This window comes from Daldinia decipiens (genome assembly GCF_022478715.1).
Source record: "Daldinia decipiens strain CBS 113046 unplaced genomic scaffold F4813scaffold_19, whole genome shotgun sequence".
Classification (NCBI taxonomy): Eukaryota; Fungi; Ascomycota; class Sordariomycetes; order Xylariales; family Hypoxylaceae; genus Daldinia; species Daldinia decipiens.
This window is the reverse complement of record NW_026054562.1, coordinates 554,719-571,806: the sequence shown is the minus strand read 5'-3', so window position 1 is coordinate 571,806 and position 17,088 is coordinate 554,719. Positions and strand designations below refer to the sequence as shown.

The window sequence follows — 17,088 nt, the reverse complement described above, 5'->3', positions numbered from 1 at the left end:
ACCATGTAAGATTATTTGCATCCTAACTATAGGTAATGGTATTCATGCATACATCTAACAAGCTAAAAATCTTCCAAATGAAACTGAAAAATAAAATCAACACAAAAGACAAGCTAAACACCACACGAGTTTTCGTTCCGTTTGCTGTTTATTGTATTTCTGCTATAAACTCAACGACTAGGTACCGTACTAATCATATCTGACATTCCTATTAAGAACAAAACGAGAACGCCTGGGCTGATGCGGGGATCTAGGAAATAATACCGATGTAAAGTAGTGGTCCGTCATGTGATCATCCGGGCATCAAGGAGAATGGGCTTCTCCAGAGCACCTTAACCTGGAAAAATCGATAATCCCTCCTGTTCGACGCCCACCAAAACATCGAACCTTTGCGCCTCTTGAGATGAATCTCTGCCACTCCGGTCTCTGGGGAATCATACCCGTTTGTGAATAAATCTGGCCAGAAGCCCATACCTAGCGCGTGTGGAATCTAGTTGAGATGATTGTCATTTGCGTTAATTCCATGGTTGATATTGGGTTCTGATGGTCCAAGGGGGTAGCTTAATCCTCCCAGCTCTTCTCCACCGTCTCGCGAACTCTCTTAGTGTATTCCTTTCGGTTGTCCTTATACAGATTGGACGCCTCTACGTTCGCAGGAGAACCGGTGTTGGGGTCGTTGAGTAGACTAATTACAAAGATGTTAGCATTCGAAATATCCCATTGTCCTGTTGAAGTTACTCTTTCCTACCTTTGAATGCTCGTCAAGACAGCCGCAACATCGTACGTGGGGCTCCATCGGTTCTGGAGGATGTCTAGACACAGCTCGCCTGTGGCATAGACGTTAGGGTGGAACATCTGGCTGATGAATTTAACAGCAGGTGGCTTGTTCGGGTATTGCTCCTCGAAGTGCATCACAAGCCGGAAGGTTCCATCTTCGAACGGGGTATCGGCAGGTCCAATGATGACAGCGTTCCTTTGCGAAGCTATTGTTAATTTCGTGTTGCCATGGGTATCGACCAGCAACTCGTAAGCTTACCAAGTCATGACATTGTCGGGGACGGGAGAAGCAGATACGCCAGCGGGAGGGTCAGTCTGCATGCGCTATGAGATCTTGTTAGCGACTACCTAGATATTATAGCTAGCAATAGAAATCCAACCTTGAAGTCTCGCATTAAACGACGGCGGGCAGCAGTCGACATCTTGATCTGACCTGAATGGACTTTGGAAGGGGTTTGGTTGAAGGATGGTCTAGGAATCCCTAGAAATGAGATTCTGTAAACAAGCGTCGGCTTGTTCGGATGTTGAAGGGGCGATTCGTAAAAGGTTAGGAGAAAATGAGAAGAATATCGTGATGGGATAAGGCGAATGAAGTTGATTAATTGGTAATATGATGGGGTTTGGGGCGGCGATTGTCTTTGTTAGAGGTATTGGCCGGGAGAGATTGACGTGATAAGGAACGGTACATCGGTACTTTGAACCGATGTGGTCATGAAAGAAAAGCGTTCGCGCGGCAGCGTCGTCACGTGGTAAAGACTTTCTTGCTCTATGCAGTGATTTACTTATGTAATACAGTGTCCATATATTCTACACCTTCCCTACTGCGTGTCCAGATAAGTATAGAGGGAAAGATAAGCGTGATTGGGGAAATTCAATGTTTCACTACATACCTACCTAGGTAGGTAGGTCTAAGTATCACTGTTCTACATAGAGGTAGTGACATCGGGGAATGGTTGGCAGGGACGACCATGTACAATACTACAAAATGAGCAGGCTGTTTCCCCAGATTATCTAGGACCGGGTTCCTCGGTTGTTTGTAAGCGCAATTATTGGCGGAAGGAGAAACATCCCGCTGAAAGCCGAGGTGCTAACTGCCTATCTTCGAGGACTTGCAGCCATGACGTTAGCTGTTCTTTCTTCTCATAATACCAATCTCCGTTACTTTCAAATTATACTCTAAACCCTTCTGCTATCTTTCGATCCCAAGTGTCAAAATGATACTTCAAGTGGGAATGCTTGGATCGACGGCTAGAAGCTCATGCCTTCGAGCGGGGACACGAGCATTAAGAACACAGCGCCACTTCTCGGTTCAAACGGCCCGTCGGCAAGAAATTCGAGATGCATACATTCTAAGCGCCTCTAGGACGCCCACTGCAAAGGTGAGATCCTAGGGGTATATATCAATGTTATAATAACTAACAAAGAAATAGTTCAACGGCTCTTTTATTACGGTCTCTGCGCCGCAGCTCGGCGCCGTTGCTATTAAGTCGGCCCTTGAAAAGTCTAAAGTTCCTGTCGAAAAGATTACAGATGTATATATGGGAAATGTATTACAAGGTTCTATCGGACAGGCTCCCGCCAGGCAAGCCGTTATCTTTGCTGGTCTTCCCAAGTCCGTCGAAGCCGTTACTATCAATAAAGTTTGCGCCTCGGGGTTGAAGGCCGTAGTTTTTGCGGCCCAGAATATTCAACTTGGTCTAAGTGAAGCCCAAATAGCGGGTGGTATGGAAAATATGTCACAAGTTCCGTATTATGTCCCTCGTGCGAGTTCTTTACCACCATTTGGCCACGTCAAGATGGAGGATGGCCTTATCAAGGATGGGTTGACGGACGTATACGATCAGTTTCACATGGGTATCTGCGCCGAAACGACTGCTAAGAAGTATGATATATCCCGAGAAGCACAAGACCAATATGCTATTCAATCATACGAGCGAGCACAAGCTGCGTGGAAGAACAAGGCCTTTGCGGATGAAATAGTCCCCGTGACTGTAAAAGGCCGGAAGGGTGAGACCATCATCGATACTGATGAGGGATATTTGGATATCAAGTTAGAAAAAGTTCCCACACTAAAGCCAGCTTTCATTCGCGACGGCACGGGCACCGTCACTGCAGCGAATTCGTCGACGCTGAATGATGGCGCTAGTGCCTTAGTACTAGGAAGCAAAGACATCGCTAAGGAGTTTGGAGCTGGCTCTAGAGTCCTAGCGAGGATATGCGGTTCCGCTGACGCCGCGGTTGATCCCGTGGACTTCCCCATCGCACCAGCCAAAGCTGTGCCTATTGCTCTAGAACGCGCAGGCATTACAAAAGACCAGGTTGCGGTCTGGGAATTTAACGAGGCCTTCGCTGCGGTTATCAAGGCCAACGAGAAGGTGAGAACTGATAGATCACTTTAAGCCATAAAGTTACTAACAAAGGATAATAGATTCTCGGTCTAGAGAAAGCCATTGTAAACCCTCTAGGTGGTGCAATATCTCTAGGTCATGCGTTAGGTAGTTCGGGATCCCGAATCCTAACGACATTACTACATCAACTCAAGCCAGGGGAGTACGGTGTTGCCGCTATTTGCAACGGAGGTGGTGCGGCTACTGCTATCGTTGTTCAGCGAATCGAATCTGTATAGTGCTGCATAGTGGTAATAGGTGCTTGGAAGGAAAATATACCCGCCACTTCGTATAGAACTTTGGAATGTGGTTAGTAGCCTAGGCTTGAAAAGTTCTGCTGATACTTAATATCTAAGAGATATGAGCCAATGAGTGTAATGAGTTTCAATCTCAATCTGTAGCACATATAGGTTATCAGCTTTTTCAACTATTAATCTCTCAACCTAGATAAGTAGGCCGGTAGGGTAAAGGCTGTTCTATTTAAGGATTATCACATGCATTAGTTACATTGTCGATCCTATAAATTACCTACCTTATACATGTGTGTAGGACGAGTACGACATTTCGGACGTGTACTTTGTACATAACCCCGCGTCCGCATGTAAGATGATGTCACATGCGACTTCGAAGCGTAGAAGGCTCGGGTCTTTGCAGGTCCTTGCAGGTCCCCTAAAGATTTAATTGGTCATCACTACACTAAGCGCGTTCCGTACAATGCCTCCATAATTTTTACGTGTATGCTTCGTCCCGTTACATAATTCGCAGTTCAGCTTTTGGTTCATAGCCTCACAACAGCAGCGCCTTAACAACAGCACGCCACTCCAAACATTATATCGTCACATACGGGCTAGCTTCAATCCTTTAATTACCGTTCGAACTACGAGCTCCTATCTGCCTACCTACTTCGCATCCCTGAACACGATGATCGTCTGAACGAGAACTCTCCCTAATTCTCATATCTCCACCAATTTCCACCATGGCCGTGACAGCCCAATTCCTTACGGGTGTCCGCGATATTCTCAAGAGTCTCAATGGAGAGGCGCTGCGCGATTGGCTGAAGGTCGAGCCACCTTTACCGCAGGAATACTACAACCTCGCATCCGAGCTCAAGAGTACCTATCAAGATGACAATGCGCTCGAAAAGCTAGTCGAGAAATGCTTACCAGAAGAAGATGACGTTCCAGAAGGCCAGGGAACAACATGGCCCGGCTTCCTCTCTTTTACAAAAGACTATCTTATCTACTGGAGGGACGTGGAATTCGACGACCTTTTGGGCGCCCATCAATTGCTCACAGCATTGACCAAGTATGTTAGCTCGACCATTCTGATATTACGTCGCACCCGACTAAGACGAGCAGTTCATGCGCCACGGCGCTTAACAATCCCACGTATGGAACAATAATGTTGCAGTCGAGCATATCACTTTGCGGCTCTCTGTCGACCTTGTCGATGACCCTAAATAAACGACCTGATCTCACTAGGAAATTGGCGGCTATCCACGCTGGGGACGAGGAACGGAAGTCGGTTATCGAGGTCACGGCGGAGATTATGCAAAAGTTCTTTACAACGTGTCTCACCGACCGGTCGAGTCCACGCTTCGCACAACCCACAGGCAAGAAAGTCGGCATTTACGTCTTCGCCAACAAGACTTTGAAGCTATTAACCATGGTGCGTTAAGCACGTTTAGCTACAGCAAATATCATACTAAATCCTGACGATATCTTAGAATAGCAAGTCTTACCTAGCGGCACAGCTGTTGACTAACATTATGGCAAAATCACCGCCGCTTTCGTACTATCCAGCCGCTCAAAGAGTGACATTTTTGTATTTCCTCGGCCGCTTCCACTTCAACCACAATCACTTCTGGCGGGCTGCACAATGCTTACAGGAGGCCTACTCACAAACGCCAACACGTTTCCTAAAGCATCGCCGAATCATACTCACATACTTGATACCGGCGAATTTCGTCCTAGGCCGCCTACCTTCACAGGCTCTTCTCCAGCGACCAGAAGCTCAGTCTATGGCTCAGTGTTACTCTCAGTTTTCATTAGCAATCCGAAAAGGCGACTATATACTCTTCCAGCACACCATCAAACAGCACGAAACCTGGTTAAGGAGCAAAGGCTTTTCTTTATATACCACCCTCCAATGGCGTATTCGGCCGCTGCTCTGGCGATCGCTCTCGCGGCAAACCTTCTTACTGACGTACACGCCTCCCGCCGAAGGCGATTCGCGCAAAGCTGCCGTATTAAAGCTTGCGGATTTTAATACCACAATGAGTTATGTCCAGAAGCGGCTCGAGGGATATCTCCCCGCAAAATTGGCTCCAAAGGGACGCCAGTCTAGTGTCAATAGTTACCTCCTGAAAGCTGTTTCCAACAGTGCGGGGACTAGTACGGGGAACTCTACCATCATGCCGCCTCCCGGTGGACCCAAGCATCTAGCGCCAGATGAGGGTTTATTGTCCGGTAATATGGCTGTGGATGACCTCGTCGTCGAGAACATCGTCGCGTCGCTGATAAGCCAGGACCTTCTACACGGGTATATAGCGCACTCTCAGGGCGCATTCGCTATCATGGGCACTAAGCAGAAGGGCAGTGCGGTAGCGGCCGGCTGGCCCACCGTCAGCGAAGTAATCGATCAGCGGTCCGTGGAGTCTGTTGTTCCGGGATGGGTCAAGGATGAGTAGATGGGGGGGTTTTTTTTTTCTTCAACACGCGAGGAAGCAGACCTAAGATTAGAAGAGGTATAAAATAGGGTTGGTTTCGGCCTGTTTCAACCAAGCCATAACCATGCATAAAGGAGTCTGTCTCCTGGTATAGCGAAGTTACGAATGATACCCAGTATGAGCTTTTTCTTCGTGGATATTGGATTGTGTTATGATATCATTTACACTTTTACAATTCGTTCAATATCCCCCGGCTTTATGTAAGCGTTCCGTTAATTACCTAGGTTAGGTACCTATATTTATAAATTGACCCCTTTTATTCCCATGATTACCCAATCGATAAGATATTATTCAACTACGTAACACACTTAACTAACCTACAGCTTTTCGTTTACACCAAGTTTTACTCAACCCCATCTTCATACTTATACGTTATTGTATGGGTAATTTAATGTTGATTCAGTAAAATTCAAGAATTACTGGGCAAAGCCTAGTGAAACTCAATATAGCTAACGAATTACCTAATCCCACCACAACGTCAGGTCAGAGTTTTACTAACATATGAAAGCATTTATTCTTCCAAAGTCAAGTCTTTTTTTTCCGTAAAGCTTCAAACACCATTGCTAACATTCGGCTTCGCGAATCTGTAAATCTTATGGTCATCGGATCCCGGAAATTCCTGAACCTCGACGATAGGTTCGAAGTCGGCAATTTGTCCGTTATGCTTAAGGCATGCTGGTAGGTTGTCGCCGTGGTTGTTCCGCGGTTGGTAGGAAGCGTCATTATTCAGTCGCCAGATCAGCGATTCGTGCAGGACGGCATCTGGCGGTATGTCACGCGTGGAACCCGCGTTTAGCGGGAAGCGGATGTTCCGCCACTCGTTATGTCTGTGGAAGAGTTCCCAGCGCGTGATGAGCGGGAGCCATTCTATCCAAGTTGGCAGGTCAGCATTGGCAGAGTAGGAGGGCGGAAATGGACTTACCCATAAACTTCCAGAGCAAAACGGTGGCGAATCCTGAGCCATAGCCGTATGAGAGGGAGTCATGTATGAACCCCTTCAACGCTTGCTCTTTTCTCTCCCCAAACCGTTTCTTGAATCCCTGGAGATTCTTGCACCACTTGACTGCCGCCGACGGATCCATCTGGCCCACGAGCTCGACCTCGCGGATCATCCAAGCGAGCGGGATATCACTCATCTGGAAGGGGTCAGATCTAATGTCCATAGTAGGATCCTTGGACTTGCGCGTCGTCCAGAAATTCTTGACGCGCTGCCAGATGGTCATCTGCTTGCCGGTGTCAAGCGGGTGCTCAGCCGACGCCGGCCAACCACCGCCCACGTCTCCGTGGCATCCCGGGAACCAGACCTCCTTGATGTCCTCGTCCTGCTTTGTCGAGGCCCGGATGTCCTGGGCTAGGAGCGCGGCTTTGAACTTGACGCGGCGCTCGTCGACGGCCACGGCGTGCCGCACGAAGTGCGCTGTTCCCTTTACCGGGACTGGCATAGGAGCTTTGCGCTCAAGGATCGCGACTGAGTTCACGCAGTCCCAGATCCCGAGGAAGTAGACCTTGATGTTATGTTCTTTGGTCTTCCCGTTTTCTTTCGTGACTTTTTCTTTCCGGCAGAACGTATTACTGAACGCGGTGATCTCGTCCTTGGCCCGCTTGTACTTGTGGCCATGGTGTTTGTCTTTGTCGTTGTCCTCGTTCTGATTATCATGACCGTTTTGTTCGTCGTGGCCGTTTTGCTCGCCGTTCTGCTCGTCTAGTACCGGTTGTGTCTCAGTTAGTCCTGTGTCGACTTTCGCGGCCTGTTTCTTGCCTTTCTTAGAGCGCGCAAGGTCGACATTGTCAATCTCGCCTTCTAAGTAGCGTTGGTAGAGCCGGTATGCAAAGGTCACCATTTCCTCGTTTCCTTTACAGAGTAATCCTACGGTATTGATCATACGTGCTAGAAATTTGGCCGTGAAAGCACCTCGACTAAATCCAAACATGTAGATCTTGTCCCCCTTCAAGTATTATAAGTAAGTGACAACGATCGATCAGCTTCAGAAGGATTGCTTACAGGGTCATAGTATCGCATCAAGAATCTGTACCCAGCCATGACATGGGCATCAAAAGTCGTACCAATACCCTGGTCGATGGTTTGCGAGATAGAGCTTCGCAGCTCACCGAGCCAGGTCTTGTTGACAGTCGTCTCATTGATATCATACGTACCGATTCCGGCTAATTGACTAATAAGAAACGATGATATATGGAAAGGAGGAAGGGTACTCACTTTGATAATAATGGTATTGCTGAGGGTCGTTACGGTCTAGCTTATGCAAGATCTTGACTACGTTGGTATCAGAATTGGATCCAGTGTAAGTGTTGCCGGTGCCATCGAAACAGAGGATAAGTTTCTTGGACTCTCGAGCTTGTTCGGGACCCTCAATGGTAGGTGTGCTACTTCCTTGATCCTGAATGGAAGGCATATTGGTGACAAGATTTAACCAGATACACACTAAATCTTTCGAATGTCTCGAGTCAAGACTCAGCGGGGTTGGGAAGGGTCCCTTCGCTTCCTGCTACTGGCTCTCAAGCTTCCATTTATCATGTCTTCTGTATGCGGCCACCCATCCCCCCCTCATATGTTGTATTACTACCATTGTCGTTATCCGCCCGATCGGCATGTGGCTTAATAACCGCCAGTTGGCCTAGAGAATCCAACTCTGTCCCTCGTTCCGGCTATTGCTTTTCTTACCCGTGCCAAGATATTCATGTCTCCAGATCAGAGCTAATATCCATATTAAAGACATACGACCTCGTCGTACATATTGGAGTACAGCAGCAACACAGAATCTAGGATATGCCAATTGCATCTTTGCTTTTCCTAAGCAATACCCAAGTTGCTAGGCCGCCATCTTCATGCAGATTCGTCCCCATCCCTCGATCCTCCACAGTCAGTGTAAGACAAGCTGCGGTCGCCTACACATTTCGGATATATGTGGCAAAACAGGCGGTCTTGTCAGCTATGTTGAAACAAGTCATCATTCCGAACATGGCTGATTTTCATGGATGCATGCATTTATAAGATGTAGTAAAACGATGTGTTAGGGTCGCGAGTTATACACGTAAGTTGAGATACGGGATTTGCATCGTCGACCAATAATCTACGACATGATTACTTCGTCCTATCTGGTTTGGTATTTGGACCTCATCTTTTCCATTCTAGTACTCGGAAGCAGCTTACATACATGAATTAATCTAGGACACCGCGGTTAGCGATATAATTCTCACCACTGTCGTTTGACAGTGGCGTCTATTGCGTAGACGTCGGATATCGTGATGCTTATCCGGATAGCCAACAAAAGAAAAAAGTAACTCAGTGACCTACCGGTTAAACTCCAAGTATAAGCGCGTGGCGTAGCTGAATATGAGTCCATTTCGTATATATGGGCGTAGAAAGACGGTGCGGAGAAGTGCCTAGTCTGAATTCTCGTGTCTGTAAGCATTATTTCGTTTTTCCTACTGAGAAATCTATATTACAGAATTGATCATGCCTTCCGACGAAAAGTACCAGGCCGGAGAGCATTACGGAGATGTAGAAAAAGAATCTACAAACTACTTTGCTAACCCTACGAAGATCGCGGAAGATATCTTGAGAGACGCTGTCGGCCTTGCTGGCAAGGTCAAACCCTCGGAGATTGTAACCCTCATCAAGGAGCTGGTACAAGTTGGACAGCCCATTGATGATAAAAAGGGGTATTGTTAGCCCCATCAAGCTTGGTGTGAATAGATCTAATACGCAATAGCAACACCGAGCTCTTGATTGGCATTTTGACCGCTCTCCCTTCCACGTCAAATGCTAGAGTCCAGCTTACCAACAAGCTCATTGACACCCTTTGGGATAATCTTCAGCATCCACCACTCAGCTATCTCGGAGGTGATGTTAGCTACAAGGTTGTTGGCTCTTCGAAGTCATCTAGCTCGCAAGATGCAGTGCCTAAGTCTGGCGATGCCATCGAGTTCAAGGCACCAGACAGCGATGTTATACTACGTGAGCAGATTCCGCTTGCTCCTGATGGCCTCCACCATTATCGGACGCCTGATGGGAGTTACAACAACCCTGTACAGCCAAACCTAGGCAGAGCAGGCGCTCCCTATGCTAAGTCGGTGAGAAACACGAAGCGTCTTGCCGGCGTCAAGCCCGATCCTGGTCTGCTATTTGACCTTTTGATGGCACGCGATGATGAACACTTCAAAGAGAGCCCGGCCGGTATCTCAGCCATGTTCTACTATCACGCAACTATCATTATCCATGATATCTTCCGAACAAGCCGTACGGATATGAATATATCAGATACCTCGTCGTATCTCGACCTAGCACCCCTTTATGGCTCTTCTCTCAAGGATCAGCTAGAGATCCGTACCATGAAGGAGGGTAAACTGAAGCCCGATACCTTCCACGAAAAGCGGCTGCTTGGTCAACCTGCAGGCGTCAACGTCATGTTGGTCCTCTACAGCCGCTTCCACAACTACGTCGCAGACATTCTACTAAAGATCAACGAAAATGGGCGTTTCTCGCTGGAGTGCAAGCCTGATGCTGGCCCAGAAGAAAAGGCCTGTGCCGTTGCTAAGCAAGATCACGACCTCTTCAACACAGCTCGCTTGATCACTGGTGGCCTGTATATCAATATAAGTTTGCACGACTACCTAAGAGCTATTACAAATACGCACCACTCCAACAGCGACTGGACCCTAGATCCGCGTGTCCAGATCGACAAGCAATTTGACGGCGAGGGCACACCGCGCGGCGTTGGCAACCAAGTCAGCGCCGAATTTAACCTGCTATACAGGTTCCATTCGTGCATTTCTAAGAAAGACGAGCGTTGGATAAACGGCTTCTTCCTAAAGCTCTTCCCAGACTGTGAAGCGAGTGACCTAGAGAACGTCAGCTGGACGAGGCTCGGCAAAGCTTTGGTTGACTATGAGAAGACTATTCCCGAAGACCCAAGTCTTCGTACCTTCGACGAGCTAAAGCGTCAAGCGGACGGTACATTTAAGGACGAGGATCTCGTGCGAATCCTCAAGGAGGCCATGGACGACCCTGCTGGCGTCTTCGGCGCACGCACGATCCCAAAGGCCCTCAAGGCCGTCGAAGTCCTAGGAATTATGCAAGGCCGCAAGTGGCAAGTTGCATCTCTAAACGAGTTCCGCGAATTCTTCGGGCTGAAGAAGTGGGATAAGTTCACCGACATTAACTCCGACCCAGAAATCGCCAATCTCCTGGAGAAGCTATACGCAGACCCCGACATGGTCGAGCTCTATCCGGGACTCATGATCGAAAATATCAAGCCTGTCCGGAACACGGGCTGCGGTATCCAGCCGACGTACTCACTGGGCCGCGCTGTTCTGTCTGACGCAGTCACCCTTGTGCGCTCAGATAGGTTCAACACACTTGACTATAACGTCTCTAACCTGACAAGCTGGGGTTACAATGAAGTACACTCAGACAGTAAGACCTTAGGAGGGTCTATGGCATGTGAGTAGTCTCTTAAGTTCAACTCCTTTACTTTACTTTACTTTACTTTACTTTACTTTACTTCGTATCCTGCCTCGGGGGCAAGTTTGACCCATCTAAGAGTTACTATCGTTACGATAAATCTATATATTTATTACATGTCTCGCTTAAAGATGCTGCTGACCCTTGGCACCATAGATAAACTAATCCAGCGTGGTCTTCCCGGCTGGTTCCCTTACAACTCAGTAGCCGTCATGCAACCCTTCTACACGAAGAAGGCTAACACGGCCATTGCCAAAGAACTCGGCACTATTGACCACTATACCCAGAACGATCCACAGCCACCCCGGAAATCCGTTGTGCTCTTCACTAACCCGGCCATCGAGCAAGTCCTCAACAAACATACAGAGTTCCTCATCCCCTGGGCCTCGCCCCTTAACGACCTGTTCATGGGCAAGAAGGACGTTAGCTGGTACATGTTAGCCGGCGACAAGCCGGAAAACGAAGCTAACCGCACTAATATGATCAATGCGATGAGAAAAGTTCCCGATATCAGCGGTGCTATTCAGAGGTTCGTCGAGAGCGTGGGCTCGAAACTTATCCAGAAGGAGACGTTCCAGCTCAAGAAGGGCCTCAACCAGATCGATATAATTCGCGACATCGCCATCCCGCTCAACGCTCAGCTGCTCGCCGACCTGTTCTACTTCGACCTCAAAACTGACGAGAACCCGAAGGGCTCGCTTGGTGTCGCGGAGCTGTACGAGCATCTACTGGATATCCGTATCTGGGGCGTCAATAACAACGACCCCGGACAGGCTTGGAATCGCCGCCGCAAGGCTCAGGAGAGCGCTAAGATCATCATTGATACTACGAGGGTTCTTGTCGATGATGTCGATCGTTTGCGCGGCGTGCTTGGCTCTGTACTTGATAGCAGCGTGGGGCGAAAGGCCAATCTCAAGTCTGGCTCCCTGCGTTCTTGTGGTCATAAGCTTGTCGAAGAGCTCCTGCGTCATGATAAGCCCGAGAGAGTGACCGACATACTATGGCTTACTTCTTTTGGTGGAATTGGAGTTGTTGTTACGGCGGTAAGTTGCCTACAGCCACCTCTCCGGCCTATATTGCGCATGCTAATATATCTCCCCTAATTCCAGTTCTACGAGATCTTGGAGTTCTTCCTGCGCAAAGAGAACGCGTCCATCTGGGCAGAGGTCCAGGCCCTCGCGCAGAAGAACGACAACGATGCCATTCGCGACTACGTCCTAGAGGCCCAGCGCCTCACGAGCACACAGCGCATCATGCGTGTCGCGACTAAGCCGGATGAACTTGAGGGCAAGAAGATTCAGCCGGGCAACTTTGTCGTCTTGCTGCTCGTAAGTGCCCCCCTCCCCCTTTTCTATCTCACCTATCTTCCTATAGTTCACTCTTGAGCCAAAATCAAGTCGATACTAACCACCTTGCCACCGCCCAGGGCGAAGCCGGCCGCAACCCCTCCGAAGTCCCCAACCCAGACAAATTCGACCCGAAGCGCAAGACTGGCCCCGTGTCGTCGTACAGCGACGGGCAGCACGAGTGTCTGCTGAAGCACCTGATCCAGATCTTCCTCACGGGCCTGGTCAAGCTCACAGCTGATCTGAAACAACTACGCCCCGCGCCGGGCCAGATGGGCCAGGTCAAGACGATCCAAGTCGGCACCGAGAAGGCGTATCTGAATGACAGTTGGTCGTATCTGGGCTTTGATGCTAGCAGTACGTTTCTCCGTCCCCTATCCTTACCACCCCTTTCTTTACCGCTGCCTCGCTACGGGAGTATAGTTACTATTTCGAGTGGTATAATTACTTAACTATGCATAATCATGTTGTTACTCTATGTCACGATGGGATCACATACATTATTAGCGAAATAGAAGTAACCGTACATCTGCTAACGTCCCACCAGCATGGAAGCTCCACTTCGACGGCCACGGACAGGGCGGCTTCGAGGGCGAGAGACAGCCTACCGCGGCGATGGAGCTGCAGGAGTATTACCACCAGATCCAGAAGGCTAAGGATAAGTTGTTGGGTTAAGCACCGAATCTAGGTACTATGGAAGTAAGGAGACATTAGGTACCTGGTGCTTGAATAACTAGCTCAAATTGTGAGGACAACAGTTTGGACAACGGAGACAACGTCTGCAAACATGACATAAGGGAAATAGGATACACTCGTTAATAAAAGATGTGTCGCAATTACGCCTTATACTGTGCCAATGACGAGATGTGATTTTGGTTTAACTTGCAATTTGTCGTTGTAAAGCCATGTTAGCGAGACCGTCGGATTTGTTGTTAGTCTATAAGTATAGAGAAGGTTGGGCAGTAAGAAAATCACCAAACAACCTACCCCTTTCCCCCCTATCTCCTCAAATGCTTGAGCCCGTTACAAAGACCTACCCAGCACACCATATATATATACCTATATATATCCGTTAGCAACATTCACATAATACACATGTCTAATTTAACAGTCACGTCGAACCAGCTACTCAAAGAACCCAGTAGTTCATCTCAACCAACAAATCTCATTCAACGCTATCAAATGCCATTACCAGCACGTCGCGGCAGAAGATAAGGTATATCCACAAGAAGCGGGGGATCTAGACCTCGACCGCGTCAACTAAACATGTCCAAGAATCTAACCTAGGTAGTTAAACCCAACCCCCCAGCAAAAATATTTTCCAATTGCCCGCGGACTCCCCTGCCGCGGCGCCTCCCAAAAAAAAAGCCTCGATATTTTCGTGAGCAAAATTTTTTTTTTGCAAATCTGATTCGCGTGTCGTCTTGGTCGTGTATCTCTTGGCTCCAAACCTCGCTCCTCCCAAAGCTTCCTCCGTTGAGAAGATGTTTTAAGCCCCTTTCTTCCCGGACCTCATCCGGGATTTCGCTCTCGCCAGGGAAAAGAAAAGCTCCAAACCGCCCGTCGCAGGCGTTGTTCGCAAAATGGGGTATAGTGAGAAGGGAAAAAAGTGTGTAGCTCAAGAACGATATCCAAGAAACGACTTGAGATGATCAGTTAAGAGATAAATAATAAACACTACTGAATAGATGATTCGTGATATAAAATTAGCTCCAGTCAAAGACCGGAGCTGTAAAATGTACGGAAATAAGTGCGTATATAGTTGTACCGATATGGTAGGATATATCGACAATTCCGGTAGCGATACGGAGTCCGCATCGCAACGATGACCAATAATGCCCTGGCTAGGGTAGAAACGTCAAAGCTGTTAAGTACTGGTCAAGATATATAGGCGAAATGAAAAAAAAAAGATTCGTGTCGTATCCAACGTGCTTAACCGCCTAGGTTAATTAGTTCAAAGTAGGTAAGTAGCAGCCACAAAAGCAACAATCAGGCCTGCAAAGGCAGCACCGCCTTGTCGCTGGCCTGCGCCTTCATTCTTGTTTGAATCACCCGAAACGTCTCCTCCATCGGTGGGAATGGGAACGGGAGTTGAGGAAGGCGGGCTTCGGGTAAAGCTAGTAACCGATGTTGTATTTTCCTGGAAGACACCAGCTATGTATGCCGATGCGCTTGTGCTGCTTGCCTGGCTTGAAGTTGTCGCATGACTGCTAGTAACGAAGCTACTGCTTGTCGACGTGCTAATTACCGACGAACTTGATGACGATGATGATGATGATGATGATGATGATGAAGAAGAGGTTGACGTGGAACTGACTGTCGAAGAAGTTGAAGAAGTCGAAGTTGACGTCGATGTCGATGTCGGCGGCGCAGAGCTAGATGTAGAAGTGCTCGATGTGGTAGAAGCCTGAGTGGAGCTGGGCTCGGACGAAGACGAAGCTTGCGAAGAAGAGCTTGATGGTTCAGCGTCCCCTTCTGAGCCGTCCAGGTTAAAAACAACGATGTTAGCTTTAGTGCCCTTAGGTACTGTTACGACGCAGAAATCCGAGCCACCAGCGCCAGATGCTTTGTTATCACTTCGAACACCGGACCCGTCAACTTCGCATTTTGCTCCGTTGCAGCCTCCTTCCGGGCATTCCACTCTGAGACCAAAGTTTGGTTTCGTATCAAAAAGTGCGGAGTCTTGCCACACCGGATTTATTCCGAGTTTGACAAATGTCTCTCCGTCTCCGACGGTATTCGCTCCGGCAACATACGGAGACCAATTGCCAATGGGTTTCGATTCGTCGCCCCAGTGGCATCCTTCATCGGCACTAACACCGGGGGCATTGATATAGTAACTAGGTATGTTAGCTAAAAAGAAGAAAAAATATCAACGTAATGGAGGCAACACTTACTGAGCTGCGGTCGAGTCCCAATAAGACATGTCCGGAACAGCTAGAGTAGCGGTATCCATGACATCGGTAGGAATTATCATATCTTCGTAGCCCGGGAGACAGGTCTGGCAGAAAGAAACAACCTTTCCAGCTTTGTTCACAGCTTCTACCGCACCAGTACCATCAACGCACCATGCCTTGTTCTTAAAAGGAACCTCAATTTCACCATCATCATTGCAATAAACACCACCATACTACGGCAAGTTAGCCAGTTCTCACAACGAGACTCTAGGAGAATAAATACTCACAGTTGATTCGGGGTAAGCGTAATGTGTGCCCGGCTTCCATTGCGCCATAACTTTGCCAGGAGGGCAAGCGATAGGGCACCAAGTGCCGGAGACGCACTCTTGATCGGGGGCCAGGGCCCAGCCACCGTTCATCTCAGACGGAGTGACAGCAAATAGACCCTTATCTTCTGGGAATGGGCACTTCTTCTTGCCATCTCGCGACACGAGCGCGGAACTGTTTCGTTGGCTGTACTTTGGGTTGTAGGCATTTTGAATGCCAACATGGCTATGACTGTGAGTGTGACCATGCTTCTTCTCTAAGTGCAGATGGTGATGGCGATGCTGAGCGGTGGCAGCGCATTGTTGAGCATTCAAGAGGAATACTGCCGACCCAACGGCGGCTTGTATCGTTGTGATCTTCATGGCTCCTAGTAATGATTTTCGTGTCAAACAAGTATATGCTCCGAATTAGCGAAGCTAAAGGCAGATGCCCCGATACTAGCGCAGCGACTGATCAACAATGAGATCAACAATCAAGACGACGATCGATTGGTATTATCCTTAAGTCTGGTCGCGGGATGCGCAAAAAAAAAACCGGGTTTTGCGATTGATAAGACTTCGTGAGTCTTGAACGAACGTTTGGATTTACTTCAAAAGAGTGACAGGGAGACAAATCTCCACGATAATGACCGACAATAAACAAGAAAAAGAGAGAACGAGCGAAGTAGAAGCCAAATAAGGAGTGACTTGGGCCGCGATGCACAAAAAGACGGAGAAGGACGACTCCAGCAAAGGAGAAGGAGAGACAGCGGAGACGGGCAAACGGGGCGGACGGGGGGGGGGGGGGTGAAGAGAGGAAAACAGGAGACGGAGCGCATTGGGCAGGCAGGGCTCTCTCTAGCCCTCTCTAGGGGCTTTTGCTAGCGAGTATCTAGCGAGTAGCGCAATCTACCACCGCTACCATTGGCCGGTACCCCCGAAGCTTATTGAAATTTCTTGAAAAGCTAGCCAATGACAGGCCACTAGGAGAAATGAACTAAATGCAGGTACGGATCCACTTCCCAAATCTGGATGGGTGGAGGGCGTGCAACGCATGCAACGCATGCAACTACCGGAAAACGCTCTGTTGAATTTCCCATTCTTTCAATTTTTTCCCCAAGATCACCTACCAATTCTACCAATCCTCTCAACCTAACGGGCCGTAC

The 17,088-nt window shown here is 48.4% G+C and overlaps 6 protein-coding genes across 6 annotated transcripts; 3 read left to right on the top strand and 3 right to left on the bottom strand.

The window, feature by feature from the left end:
• Nucleotides 1-382: 382 nt before the first annotated feature.
• On the bottom strand, nt 383-1,757 carry F4813DRAFT_93792 (ubiquitin-conjugating enzyme E2 2). The gene is made up of 4 exons (XM_049249060.1): nt 1,158-1,757; nt 1,037-1,101; nt 749-973; nt 383-685 (listed from the first exon to the last, which is right to left on the bottom strand). The coding sequence occupies exons 1-4, from the start codon at nt 1,197-1,199 to the stop codon at nt 562-564; spliced, it is 456 nt and encodes a 151-aa protein (XP_049099129.1). The 5' UTR covers nt 1,200-1,757; the 3' UTR covers nt 383-561.
• Nucleotides 1,758-1,991: 234 nt separating this feature from the next.
• F4813DRAFT_390134 (thiolase) lies at nt 1,992-3,403 on the top strand (the record flags this gene model as incomplete). Its single annotated transcript, XM_049246959.1, has 3 exons — nt 1,992-2,156; nt 2,208-3,152; nt 3,206-3,403. The coding sequence occupies 3 exons, from the start codon at nt 1,992-1,994 to the stop codon at nt 3,401-3,403; spliced, it is 1,308 nt and encodes a 435-aa protein (XP_049099128.1).
• Nucleotides 3,404-4,140: 737 nt separating this feature from the next.
• F4813DRAFT_390133 (uncharacterized protein) lies at nt 4,141-5,853 on the top strand (the record flags this gene model as incomplete). Its single annotated transcript, XM_049246958.1, has 3 exons — nt 4,141-4,469; nt 4,523-4,832; nt 4,891-5,853. The coding sequence occupies 3 exons, from the start codon at nt 4,141-4,143 to the stop codon at nt 5,851-5,853; spliced, it is 1,602 nt and encodes a 533-aa protein (XP_049099127.1).
• Nucleotides 5,854-6,442: 589 nt separating this feature from the next.
• F4813DRAFT_390132 (uncharacterized protein) lies at nt 6,443-8,303 on the bottom strand (the record flags this gene model as incomplete). Its single annotated transcript, XM_049246957.1, has 4 exons — nt 6,443-6,759; nt 6,815-7,838; nt 7,895-8,055; nt 8,108-8,303. The coding sequence occupies 4 exons, from the start codon at nt 8,301-8,303 to the stop codon at nt 6,443-6,445; spliced, it is 1,698 nt and encodes a 565-aa protein (XP_049099126.1).
• Nucleotides 8,304-9,347: 1,044 nt separating this feature from the next.
• F4813DRAFT_93728 (heme peroxidase) lies at nt 9,348-13,560 on the top strand. Its single transcript, XM_049249059.1, has 6 exons — nt 9,348-9,573; nt 9,624-11,353; nt 11,531-12,417; nt 12,484-12,702; nt 12,801-13,077; nt 13,268-13,560. The coding sequence occupies exons 1-6, from the start codon at nt 9,368-9,370 to the stop codon at nt 13,393-13,395; spliced, it is 3,447 nt and encodes a 1,148-aa protein (XP_049099125.1). The 5' UTR covers nt 9,348-9,367; the 3' UTR covers nt 13,396-13,560.
• Nucleotides 13,561-14,304: 744 nt separating this feature from the next.
• F4813DRAFT_93652 (uncharacterized protein) lies at nt 14,305-16,419 on the bottom strand. Its single transcript, XM_049249058.1, has 3 exons — nt 15,905-16,419; nt 15,618-15,850; nt 14,305-15,560 (listed from the first exon to the last, which is right to left on the bottom strand). The coding sequence occupies exons 1-3, from the start codon at nt 16,304-16,306 to the stop codon at nt 14,675-14,677; spliced, it is 1,521 nt and encodes a 506-aa protein (XP_049099124.1). The 5' UTR covers nt 16,307-16,419; the 3' UTR covers nt 14,305-14,674.
• Between the last annotated feature and the right edge of the window lie 669 nt (nt 16,420-17,088).

Bases quoted from the DNA above. Each gene is read 5' to 3' on its own strand.
- F4813DRAFT_93792 (XM_049249060.1), bottom strand. From the start codon at position 1,199: ATGTCGACTGCTGCCCGCCGTCGTTTAATGCGAGACTTCAAG. The intron at 1,102-1,157 runs GTTGGATTTCTA...AAGATCTCATAG, and splicing joins GTTTAATGCGAGACTTCAAG to CGCATGCAGACTGACCCTCC. The intron at 974-1,036 runs GTAAGCTTACGA...AGCTTCGCAAAG, and splicing joins CCCGACAATGTCATGACTTG to GAACGCTGTCATCATTGGAC.
- F4813DRAFT_93728 (XM_049249059.1), top strand. From the start codon at position 9,368: ATGCCTTCCGACGAAAAGTACCAGGCCGGAGAGCATTACGGAGATGTA. The intron at 11,354-11,530 runs GTGAGTAGTCTC...TTGGCACCATAG, and splicing joins CTTAGGAGGGTCTATGGCAT to ATAAACTAATCCAGCGTGGT. The intron at 12,703-12,800 runs GTAAGTGCCCCC...GCCACCGCCCAG, and splicing joins ACTTTGTCGTCTTGCTGCTC to GGCGAAGCCGGCCGCAACCC.
- F4813DRAFT_93652 (XM_049249058.1), bottom strand. From the start codon at position 16,306: ATGAAGATCACAACGATACAAGCCGCCGTTGGGTCGGCAGTATTCCTC. The intron at 15,851-15,904 runs GTGAGTATTTAT...AACTTGCCGTAG, and splicing joins ACGCTTACCCCGAATCAACT to TATGGTGGTGTTTATTGCAA. The intron at 15,561-15,617 runs GTAAGTGTTGCC...TAACATACCTAG, and splicing joins TGGGACTCGACCGCAGCTCA to TTACTATATCAATGCCCCCG.